At 35.9% G+C, this 12,730-nt stretch overlaps 1 protein-coding gene across 2 annotated transcripts in view; it reads left to right on the forward strand.

Moving 5' to 3' along the window:
- Positions 1-12,730, forward strand: part of RELN (reelin) — a 577,463-nt gene that overhangs the window by 365,382 nt on the left and 199,351 nt on the right. For both annotated transcript variants that reach the window (XM_037057079.1, XM_037057081.1), the window contains exon 12: positions 9,776-9,927. In XM_037057079.1, coding sequence (XP_036912974.1) covers positions 9,776-9,927 — 152 coding nt within the window. The remainder of the gene's footprint in view (positions 1-9,775; positions 9,928-12,730) is intronic.

Consider the following 12,730-nt stretch of genomic DNA (forward strand, 5'->3'; position numbering starts at 1 on the left):
TTTTCAAATTTTTAATTGTTGTTCAATTACAGTTGTCCCCATTTTTCTTCCATTGCTCTCTCCTGCCCTGCTCAGCCCACTCTCGATGCTTCTATCTCACACCAATGCCTCTCCCCTGCTCTCCCAAATCCATAGATTATATCCTGTATACATCGTCTTCTTTCAAGTCTCATATCCTCCTGATAGGGTGGGTAAAGGAAGGGAAGTGTCCAGCAGCAATATTATAAGACTAGATGGTGGCAGGGTGCTCATGCCACTCCCTCCAATGAGTCTCAACCTTGGGCTCCCACTGCTGCACTCCCTCCATGGTCTTTGCAGCCAGTGCCACCCCAGCCACCTTTCTCTTCCCCCAGTGCTCCCAGCTCCTCAGCCAAACCACAGCCTCCTCATTCACAGTTCCATCAGCTCCCAGGGCCTGAGATGTAACAGCCCCTCTGGCTTGTGCCACAGCCCACAGACTCTGGCTTCCAGTGGCTGTCAAGGTGCATGGCCCTGCCTAGGTTAGAGGGCACAGAGACAAGTTTGGGCCCCAAGGTGTGGCCACTCAGGTGGCTTCTTCCCAAGAAGGATATTGCAATTTCCTCAAATTAACTCCTGCTCCAAATCTGCATAGCCAGATATACTGGGCTGGGAGGCAGTGGCAGAGGCTCCACCAGAAGAGCCCTAGCCACCTGCCCCTGAGTGCCCTTGCAGGTGGGCAGACATGTGCAGACACACGCACACACACTCCATGCTCACACTTGCTCACTCCTGCCCTCACTCACACTCAACTGGACTTTTGAGTTGATTGCTCTGTATTTGAGCTGCAAGACCAGTCCAGGGCTGGGAGCTAGTGGACAGAACTTCCAGCTACTCTGCAGCCATCTTGGAACCCCTCTTTAACATTGCTTTCTATTTAAGCAAATTATTTTTATCTTTAAAACACATAAACAGTGTTTGTTTTCAAATAAAAAAGCTCTATATGATTAGTTAGATGCATTCTAGACCCTTTTTGAATTTGCAGTTCATTTACACATGTTTGCCCTTGGCACTGCCGTTCTTGAATTGCTTAATGGCCCCTTTCCCCTCTATGAACCACCTGTCCATATGAGCATCCAAAATATAGCCACTGGCTCCCTATGTGAGAGGACCTTCTTTACTGAAGTCCTATGGAAAAAGAGGATGAAATCTGAATTCTTCTCAAGTGATTTGATGCCTGACATCCTGGGACAACATTAGCCAGTGATAAGATTTTCCTGTTGAAAATATCAGAGTAGGTTGCTGGCAGCAAAATGTCCATATGCCCACTTCTTCAATATGTCTTTGTTTTCCATATTCCTTCCTTGGTAATTCACCTGATCAACAAGACAATCCTGAATATCCAGGAATTTATGTGAAGAACAAAACTCTGATACCTTAGGAAGAACAGCTTGTCTGTACTCTAAAACATATACAGAAGCATCTAGGAAACTGAAAACTTTATTCATCAGGCCCACAAAGTAGGCCAAATAATATAATTATCTGTTTTGAAATTCAACAATAGAATAATGACTAACTATAGCTTGTCATGTACATAGTAAAATATTATATGGCCTTTTATAAGGTGTTAATAATAACCTGGAAAGCATGTACATTATTAATGGAAGTGAAAAAGGGCACAGTACAAAACATTTATACAGTATTCTTACAACTCCCTGGAAATATACATATAAAAATATAAGAAGCAAATATACTAAAATATTATTTGTTTTTGTCTCTGGAGTAGTATGATTATGGGTGATTTTTTTCCTCTAGTTTTTATACTTACCAATTTTTCAACAATGAGAATATTGTTATAATAATAAAAACAAATAGAATTTCTTTCTTTAAACTTCAAAAAGCCCTGGCTGGGTGTCTTAGTTGGTTGGAGTGTCATCCCATACACCAAAAGTTTGCAGGTTCAATTCCCAGTCAGGACACATATCTAGGTTGGGGGTTGGGAGGCAACAGATGGATGTGATGTTTCTGTCTCACATCAACATTTCTGTCTGTGTGTGTGTGTGTGTGTGTGTGTGTGTTTATCTCTTTCTCTCCCCCCACCCTCTGTCCATTCCCTTCCCCTCTCTCTCCAAATCAGTTTTTTAAAGACATGTCCTTGGGTAACAATTAAAAAATAATAATAATAAACAGAGGAGTGTTAAGAATAGCATGGGAAATGGAGAAACCAAATAACTTCTATGTATGACCCATGGACATGAACTAAGGGGGAATTAATGGAGGGAATGGGGGTATCTGGTGGAAGCAGACAAAGGGGGAAACAAGTGGGATAATTGTAATAGCATAATCAATAAAATAGACTTAATAAAATAATAATAATAAACTTCAAAAAATATTTCCAACTGTACTTTTTTAGAATGACTTATGCAAATGTCTTTTCTCAGGCCATAGCCATCACTTCTATGAAGTCTTTCCCTAAGTAAAGCATAAAAATAAAATGCCAACAGTGGCAAATACTTCTCATATGTGAAAGAATACCTAGAATTTTAACATACCAGCAAGACATAGAAAAGATGACAGAGGGAAAAACATGATTTATCCTAGGACCAAATTTCCTTTCTCATCTTTGGCCTTGCTGACTCTTTTTGAATGGTCAGAGAGAGTAATCTCTGAACTGCTAACTTATTTCCAATTCCCTCCAACTTCCAGTCTTATAGTCCCATCCTACTACCATCCATACTCTATTAAGACAGGCACTTTATAAATTTTCTCTGAAGAAGCTCTTTCAAGAAATATAACTGATCTAAAATTATGGAAAAAATTTTAGCACAGACCATGGTTCCCTCAGGTCTGCTGTAACTTTGTGTCTGATAGGTGATTTAATAAAGAGACCAAAATGCAAATATTAGTTATATATTTTAAAGACATTGCTTGCAAAGTGGGGCAAAATGTCTTTCTTAAAATTGAATGCTCTCTAATAAAATTAAGAAAAAAGTAATATAAAATGATTTTATATTGTATTCCTCGTTCTAGAGAGATAGTTCCAAAGAATCTTACATACAGCCCTGGCCGGTGTAGCTCAGTGGATTGAGCGCGGGCCTGCGAACCACACGATCGCGGTTCAATTCCCAGTCAGGGCACATGCCTGGGTTGCAGGCCAGTTCCCGGTTCCCGGCAAGGGACACATGAGAGGCAACCATACATTGATATTTCTCTCTCCTTCCCTTCCCCTCTAAGATAAGTAAATAAAACTTTAAAAAAAAAGAATCTTACATACAACCATTGAAAATTAAAACTGAGAGGGGAGAGAATCATAGGGGACAAGGGGATGGACTCACATGAACAAGTATAAAGGACACATGGACAATAACTAAGGTGGGGGTGGAAATGGGAGAGAGGTGGGGAGCACTGGGTGGGGCAGGGCTGGGAATATAAGACAGAAAACTGTACTTGAACAAGAATTAAGTAAAAATAAAAATTTTAAAAAAGAATTAATAACATGATTCTTTTACCCCCCCCAAAAAAAGAAAATTAAAACTGCATATAGACCAAGGAAAGCAGTCTCCATTATAGCCTTTTCAATGTAAGTTGATTATTTTATTAAAAATAGGCTTTAAATTTAGAACTCTTTAGAACAGTTTGAGCATTTTCTTATTATTTTCTATAAATTATTCCCCATTCTACCCAGAATTATGTTACCCCTGATTAGACTACTTTTTACAAAATACTTATAAAGCTAAAGAAGGATTTTTATTTAAGCTTATAATTCAGGGTAAGTGAATTGGAAATTTATTGCCAGTCTAAATTAACATTGTATTAAATGGGTCTTCTTTTTAATAGGCATGTTTATTTTTATTAAAGCAAAGCCCACTTTGACAGGCAGATAAATTTGCAATAAATATACGGGCCTAGGTAGATTGTGACCCAAATCTCAATACAGAAGACCCACAAATAGATAAAATGCAAACTTTCAACTAAGTATCTCCTTGCTTAAAGATATTTAAGCAAAAACACTTTACATACTGTACTGCAACTTTGTCCAGGATTATTTCTCTGCTTATTCTAGTATAAAAAACATACACTTATTATATCTTAGAAATTCATCTTAATTTCTGCTTTCACTTATAATATTATTTTTAAAATAGCACTACAGTTTACAGAGGGGAAGAAAAGAAAACTAACAGTGATTGATAGTATAACGTCCCAGGCAATACATTATTTTCTGTAAACATTCTCCAGAGTAGGTCATATTTCTGTCTTATTGGTAAAGAAGCTGAATGCTGCTTACCATTCTAAAGCCAATATTTTTATTAATGTTAATCTAGAGAAAGTGTAAGAAACATAAGGTGTGTAATAAAAACCCTAAAATAAAATTACCTTAAATGAAATACAGGAGAGCCAAAAGAAGACCATAACTTTTTGAAATGCAATCAGTGCATTCAGGGAAGCTTTCACATAGAGTTCATCCTTTACCTTCCTCTAAGCTGTCCTGATAGAGGGAAAACCTGTAAATGTAACGGATGTGGGGAAGCCTTCAGTCAATGTACTCACCCTGCTAGACATCACAAGACTCATATTGGTGATAAACCTCATGAATATAAATTAATGTGGAAGGGTTTTTACCTCTAGTACATCCCTTATTAAATATCAGAGAATTCATCCCAAATCCAGACCTTATGGATATAATGCATTTATTTAATCTCAGAGAATTCATAGTAGATTAAAGACTTACGAATTTGGCAAATGTGGTATCATATAGCCAGGCTTTATTCTATATTTTAGTTCAAACCTAAGGTTGCCAATTGGTTTAATATATTCTGGAATTTATAATAAAACCAGTTTTCATAAGTAATGTAAAATGTTCTACTACTTTTAGAACCTTTTATGCCAATAATAGTAGGAAATAATCTGAATAAATATAAAACCTTTATTGCCTATATTAACATTCTTAATATTTCCATCAAACTATAATGAGATCATTTAGGTTTTCATTCCGAGTCATGATACATATAAATTAAATGGCTTTTAAAATTCCTTTTATTTGAATATTATTTGACTATTTCAAAGCAAATGTTTAAACTAAAAACCAAAGTCCCTATGCAAATCTCATTTCCTACCATTAAAGTGTTCATGTATATATATCAATTTTGTATATATACCTACCCCTATTAATAGACAAAGAAAATTGTAATAAAAAATTTTGCATACTTGTTAAAGTATTTCTGAGAGACAAATTTCTAAAGGGAAATTGGAGAATCAGATATGTATGTGTCCATATACATACATATGTATACATGTTATCTTTATTTTGGTAGTCACGGCCAAGTTTCCCTGCAAAGACTATATATGATACCTATTTTAAGCTCATGAAGGAAATTTTTTGTTTAATTTTAGCTTTATTGATATAATTTAAATTGACATATGATTTACTTTTTATTTTTAAAGAATATTCTATTATGCTATTACAGTTGTCCAATTTTTCTCCCCTTTATATCCCTCCACCCTGTGCCCCCCTCCCACCAGCACTCTCTGCTTCCCCCTTAGTTCATTCCCATGGGTTTTACATACAAGTTCTTTGGCTTCTCCATTTCTTATACTATTTCTAACCTCCCACTGCCTATTTTGTACCTACCATTAATGCTTCTAATTCCCTGTACTTTTTCCCCCATTCTTCCCCTTCCCACTGCTACACTTCCATTTCTGTTCCTGTTTCTAGTTGTTTGCTTAGGTTTTTTGTTTGGTTGGGTTTTTTTTAGGTTCAGAGGTTGATAGTTGTGTTTGTTGTCATATTACTGTTCATAGTTTTGATTGTCTTTCTCTTAGATAAGTCCTTTTAACATTTCATATAATAAGGGCTTAGTGACGATGGACTCCTTTAACTTGGCCTTATCTGGGAAGCACTTTATCTGCCCTTCCATTTTAAATGATAGCTTTGCTGGATAAAGTAATCTTGGATATAGGTCCTGCCTTGACTTTCATGACTTGGAATACTTCTTTCCAGCCCTTTCTTGCCTGCAAGGTTTCTTTTGAGAATTCAACTGATAGTCTTATGAGAACCTCTTTGTAGATAACTGTCTCCTTTTCTCTTGCTGCTTTTAAGATTCTCTTCATATCTTTAGTCATGGGTAATGTAATTATGATGTACCTTGTTGTGTGCTTCCTTGAGTCCAACTTCTTTGGGACTCTCTGAGCTTCCTAGACTTTCTGGAAGTCTATTTCCTTTGCCAGATTGGGGAAGTTCTCCATTATTTTTTTCAAATACCTTTTCAATTCTTGCTCTTCCTCTTCTTCTGCTGGCACACCTATGATTCCGATGTTGGAATTTGTAAAGTTGTCCTGGGGGTTCCTAAGCCTCTCCTCATTTTTTGAATTGTTTTTTTTTTCTGTTCCAGTTGAATGTTTATTTCTTCCTTCTGCTCCAAATCATTGACCTAAGTCCCAGTTTCCTTTCCTTCACTTTTGATTTCCTGTGTAGTTTTTTAATTCACTCTGCATAGCCTTCACTTCTCCCTCTATTTTGTGACCACGCTCAACCATTTCCATGAGCATCCTGATTACCAGTCTTTTGAACTCTGCATCTGATAAGCTAGCTATTTCCTTATTGATTAGTTCTTTTTCTGGAGCTATGATCTGTTCTTTCATTTGGGCCATATTTCCTTGTCTCAGCACACTTGTTACATTGTAAAGGATGGAGCCTTAGGTGTTCACCAGGGCAGGGTGCCCACTTCACTGCGTTGTGGTGCTGTATGTGGGGGAGGGGTCAGAGAGGGAACAATGCCACTTGTTCCGTTCTCACCCTGCTTTCAGTCACTTTCCCTCACTACCCACAAGAAAATTGAGCCTTGCTGTTACTGAATCCTGGGTGGATAGTTTTTTGTACATTCTAGGAATCCATAGGTCTCTCCAAGAACTCTTCTTTAAGGTGGGGAGTTTCTCCTGCTGCTGCAGCCCCCACAGGTATTTTTCAGTTAGAGGTTTTGAGGCTTTATTTCCCCATGCTGGAACCCTGGATTTCACTGTCTGTCTCATTCCTCAGTTGTTCCTCCTGGGTTTATCTGCACATAAAGTGAGAGACTGCCAGCCACTGCCTAGCCCAACTCTGCCCCTCCTACGAGTGCGGATGAATGTTTCTTCTTTAATGACTTGATTGTCAGACTTCCATGCAGTTTGATTTTCTGGCATTGTGGCGGGCAGTGGGGTTTGCTTTTAAATTGGTAGTTGTCCATCCTTTGGTTGTGGGGGGAGGCAAAGTATATCTAGCTATGCCTACCTCTCAGCCAAAAGCCTCCCTTATTTGTTTTTATTGAGAAATTTAAAATTGTGGACTCTTTAAAGTATACATCATAGTGATTTGGTGTATGTATATATTGTGAAAGAATTTCCACCATTTATTGACACATCATTGCCTCACATGTTTATCTCTCTTTTTTTGTTAATAACATTTAAGTCCTATTCTCTAATATGACTCTTAAAAGGAGTAAAATTTGATCCAATTAAAACAATTTCATTCTCAAACCCTCCAGAACAGCTGGTAGAGACACCATCAATTTTCCATTGAAGAAATTTCTTTAAATTATTTTTGCTTGCAAAAAATATTTATTTTTCTTGAAATAAAAAGTAGAAAGTTGTATTTTAAAAAATATGAGTTAAATATTATTGTGATCTTGCTACCTCTAAGGGAAATAGTTGCCTTAAGGCGTTTTATTGATTATTAAACATTTTTCAGTGTTCCAACTTATTCCACTCTATAATAAATAATAGATACTACTGTATTTGTAATAAATAATTTGGGGGCTTTATTTTTAGAATTAGTCATCAAAGAATAAATATAAATTGCTATGTTGTACAGAACTCTCCCCCAGGCAGACATTTCTTCAAATGCAGTTCACAGAGAACCACATTTCCTTGGAGAAAACATAATTTAAACCATAGAGAACTAACATTCCTTTTCAGAGAAATTGTCATGCCATCCTAGATATTACTAGCATTTTAAAGCTCCTCCAGTACCACTGCTGGCCTCAAAGGTTTAATTATCATTTTACTTCATGTAATTGTTATATTAGGAGAGAGTCAAAGATCATATCATTTTATAACTGGAATTAACCACAATTTTGCAACCCTAGGGATCAGAACTGTAAAGTCCAGGAGTGAAAGGCCCTCCCCAAGCCCCTCAGTGGTTGATGGAGATCTGAGATCCCCTTTAGAATACTTTGCCTTCAGCTGAGCTCAAGCCAGTGCTTCTACAAATTTATAAACAAATGAGCTTGTGCTACAACAGGCTCCTACTGAATTTTTGATAAGTGCAAGATAATTTATTCAAGGTGGTGAGACTTATACAAAGTGATTTTCAGACTTCTCTCTGCTTCTTTCTCTTCAAAATGAACTAAACTTTTTATTTCACTTGATCATAAATATTTGGGTTTCTAAAGAAAATAACTTCACTTGGTAATCTTCCAATAAATAGCAGAAAAGTAAGGCCAATGTAGAGAAAATTAGAATATGTTGGACTTTAAAATAAAGATTGAAAAGAACTATACAGTCTGAATTATATCTGACACAATTCTGTGGTAGAGGTCACGAAAATAATTCATTTGATTAATCTAGGGAAGTTATTCACTTATAACTAATAATTAAGAGAAGAGGACTATATCATTTCTCACTTGAATAGAAGGTTCTTTTAGTCGGTGACAGTTCTTTTTAATTTAATGTTTAACTTTATAAATGGTGTAAAGTATGTAGATGACTAAAAGCAGTCATCATATGCATCATTTATGACCTTTACTTGTTCTGTGGATCAGTAGGCTGAGTGGTTTAATTGGGATAATGGAGCAAGTGAAAGATCAATGAACCAGTGAAATTTTCCTGTATGAGTCAAGAGAGCTTCCTGGTTGATTTACAATTGTCCAGTACTATTAAGAGCTTCCTCAAAAAGTTATTTGTTGTGCTCCTAAATGATTGATATAATCTATTAAAATATAAAATAATAGGCATTTTCTAAACGTTTTGGTCACAAATCTATTATAAACTGGAATACTTCAACATAATCATCCTGACACACTACCCTCTTTAGAAATGTAACTACTAAACTAACAGCTGTTTTGGGAGTGGTGAAGAGAAAATGGAAACAACTATACTTGCACAACAACAAAAAATGTGAAACAAAAATAAATAAATAAACTAACAGAAAACTGAGAATCAGATCTTAGTTTTAGAGTCAAATAGGTGGTTAGCCTTAGGCAAGTCGCTTACCTCTGTGCATCCCAGTTATCTCCTTCTGTAGGCAAGTTAGTTATGCAACTAACAATGGCCAAATTAGACATGAACATAAATGAATACTAAGGAGAAACAAGATATTTTAAATAGTAAATATTTTATACTCTTCTACATATACAAATACCTATTTGACAAGACCCAGTTTAAATTCCATAGCCTTTTTTTGCCAGCTTTTGTATCTTTTCATTCTGTAGTTATTTTTTAACATGCAAAACACCACCTGAGTACTTATGACATTATGAATACTGCTTTTTTATGATTTCCTGTTTTCTTTTTTTATTTCCCACCTCAATGGTAAGTACTTTGAGAATAAACACTCTTAGTGAACATTATACACAATCTATTGATTAAATTTATCTTTTTATGGAAAAGAACATAATTGTAAATAGAGTGTGTTTAAAAGTTTGTTGATTACCTAAAATCTGCAGTACCACATGTTTGTTTCAGAATTATTCAATACTCTGTTCTTCATTAAAATAAAAATTATACTTTTTAAAGATTTGTTGTAATATTCTAATTCTTAAGGATTCTCTCTCTTTTTTTTAAGATGGGACATCTTGGGAGCTGTCATTGGTACAGAATGTGGAACAATAGAATCGGGTTTATCAATGGTCTTCCTCAAAGACGGAGAGAGGAAATTATGCACTCCATACATGGATACTACTGGTTACGGGAACCTGAGGTTTTACTTTGTTATGGGTAGGTACATTTTGAACAAATTTCATTGACCTAGGGCAAATCCTAGGCCAGCACCTATTCCTGAGGAAGTAAGATTGTTTGTTTTCTACAATATAAAATGAAAATTCAGGAAATATGCGTTCTACTGGTTGAGCAAAAGTCTGTGGTGCTCACGCCTTCTTCAGATGAACCCTACTGGAACCTTCCTGTAAGAGAGCTAGTTTTGGCATGCCATGACTAGGCTTGAAGACAAAATGCCATAACCCCTTCCTCACCACTTCCTTTGTGGTCATAGCTGAAAAGACAATGGGAACGAACTGAGAACAAAGTAACTCCCTTGTCTAACGTCCTAGCTTCCAAAACCCAGTGCTCCAGGTGAGTCATTTGTTTTCATAGGGCATAATTCTTTTTTTAATGGGAAGCTAAGAAATAAAAAGGTTTATAATATTTTATAGTACTTTAATAATATTGTCTACTTTCTAATAAATTGGCAAACACATAAAGAAAAACAAGCGTTCATAAAGACATGTGTGTTTTTCTTCAAATTATGTAGAGCATATAAATAGTTAGAAGTTTGAAAAAAAGTATTCAAGGAGAATTTAAGGGGTTAAAATTTTTGACCTCTCAAATTTATCATTTTAGTCAACAAGAGCACAGTTACAAATTTTTTCACTGGATGTCATTCCAGAACTGTGAGTAGCTGTCACATGCCTTCTTTTGTTGAGTGACTAGAAAAGTACAGGCAACACCTGGAAGTTAAACAGGAAATAAACATTGTCAACCTTTGATCTTACTGGCATAGATGTCAGTTCATCAGGACAAACAGGACTCCTGAGTGCTAGCTTTAAGTGCTAGCTTCTCACATTCCTTACTTTCTACAGCTTAGAGCAGCACAGTGAACTCCAGAGTATATAGTGTTCTCAGACACATTACCTGTGCAATGCTTCCTCACATCCAGTAATGATCTCTTTGACAATAGGGAAGTTATACAAAGTATAAAATGTAATCTTCCTGCCATGAGGATATCCTTACCTTGACTCTGAAATTATTTGTATATTTAAAGACCTAGAGCTCATTTCCTTTAAATAATTAGAATTCAAACTGGCTCTCATTTTATTAAGAGTGATTCCTGGGAAACCTTAAGCCTTCCCCCCACCCCAAAATTTTAGTCAACACTTAATATGCCAGCCTAATTTAAGTATTTTTCCTTTTAAACATTTTGACATAATGTATTTGAATTCTTGATTTTTGTTTTTGTAATGAATCATAGTATATCAATTCAGTTCAGTGCTTTTACAATAAGATATTTTCATCTTTATATGAGATTAAGGCATCTTTAATCCATTCTGGTAAAAAAGCAGAGTATTAATGAATCAATGAAAATAATATTGACTGTAAGGTAAAAATTCATTTGAATGAGCCCAAGATACATTATCCCAAATAAAAGTATCTTCATTCAGTTTTAAAAATTAATGAATTTCTATTGAATTTATAGAGCCTATTCTCCATAGGATATATGGAGAATACAATTGGGGGAAATGGTACCTAAATCAGAGTTGCTGATCAGTGAGTCAATACATAAAAAGTCCTCAAGCAGTACCTAATAAATAGTTAAGACTCACTGTATCTTTGGTTTTATAAAAACTATAGACAGATTTCTTGCCCACAAATAACACCTGGACTATAAGGGAGAATTCAATGGGCTGTTATGGAATGAAAATGCTGTGAAAGTACAGAGGAAGCTCTGGGTAATTGCAGTAGGATTAGAGTAAAGCGTCATGGAGCTAACATTTGAACTTGGTCATGAAGGATGGACATGAGTTAAACTTAAAGAGAGAAATTAGAATCTAAACCAGCATTTTGAGAAAAAGCACATGTATAGAAGTGCATCATTTGTTTGGAGCTGGATGATTTTCCTAATATACATGAATGGAAAGATACATAATGGAGCTAGAGAAGTGAACTAGAGCCAGAGAAGTTATTTTCTTTAATGTCATACTAAGAAGTTTGGGTTCTCTTTTCCTGGGTCACATGGAGCCATCAGATGATCCCTGCCAGTTCTGTAATATATTTTCATCTGTGTTTTCAATAAATAATTCTGAAAGGAGTATGCAGTAAAAACTGAAACAATGAGAAATTAGAAGGTAAGAGACCAGTCAGGGTAAGGTTGCCAGATTTGGAGGACAGCCTATTTAAGTTTGAATTTCAGGTAAACAGTGAATAATTTTTGTATAAATACTGTTCATGCAATGCATTTTTCTGACATCCCTAAGTTAGGAGGCTACTGCACTAGTTCAAGAAACAAAGGAATTATAGAAGTGATGGTGGTAACAATGTGAAGAAGGGAATGAAGAATAAATAATTGAAACAAAGGAGCCAACTGAGGTTCACTCCCAATTAACTGTGGGATTATGGCATCAGTATTGGAGAAGACACAGATTTCTCTCCTGGATGACCAGAAGAATCAATCGGGTTATTCCCCAAATAGAAAATGTCAAAAATGTAAATAAATAAATAGCAAGTGTGGAGTAGAAGGTTTTTACTATATTAGATATGTTGAGGTAGAGGATTCTGAAAGGCTATATGAAGGTAGAGATTCTACTCAGGCTGTGCATCAGATCTGAAAGTCTGATACAGGTGATAAGTGGAGCCACTGGAGTCTCTGGGTTCTCCCAAATAGAAGGCAAAGTAAGCAAAGGACACAAAAAATTTTTAGGGAGGACACTCATCTAGGTGTACGTGGAAGGCAAAGAATAGACAAAGAACACAGAATGAACATGAAGAAATGCAGGAGGAAGGGGTCATTCTCCCCTAACAGAGAAAG

Source organism: Sturnira hondurensis, unplaced genomic scaffold (assembly GCF_014824575.4).
Source record: "Sturnira hondurensis isolate 20B ecotype Veracruz unplaced genomic scaffold, ASM1482457v3 Scaffold0009314, whole genome shotgun sequence".
NCBI lineage: Eukaryota > Metazoa > Chordata > Mammalia > Chiroptera > Phyllostomidae > Sturnira > Sturnira hondurensis.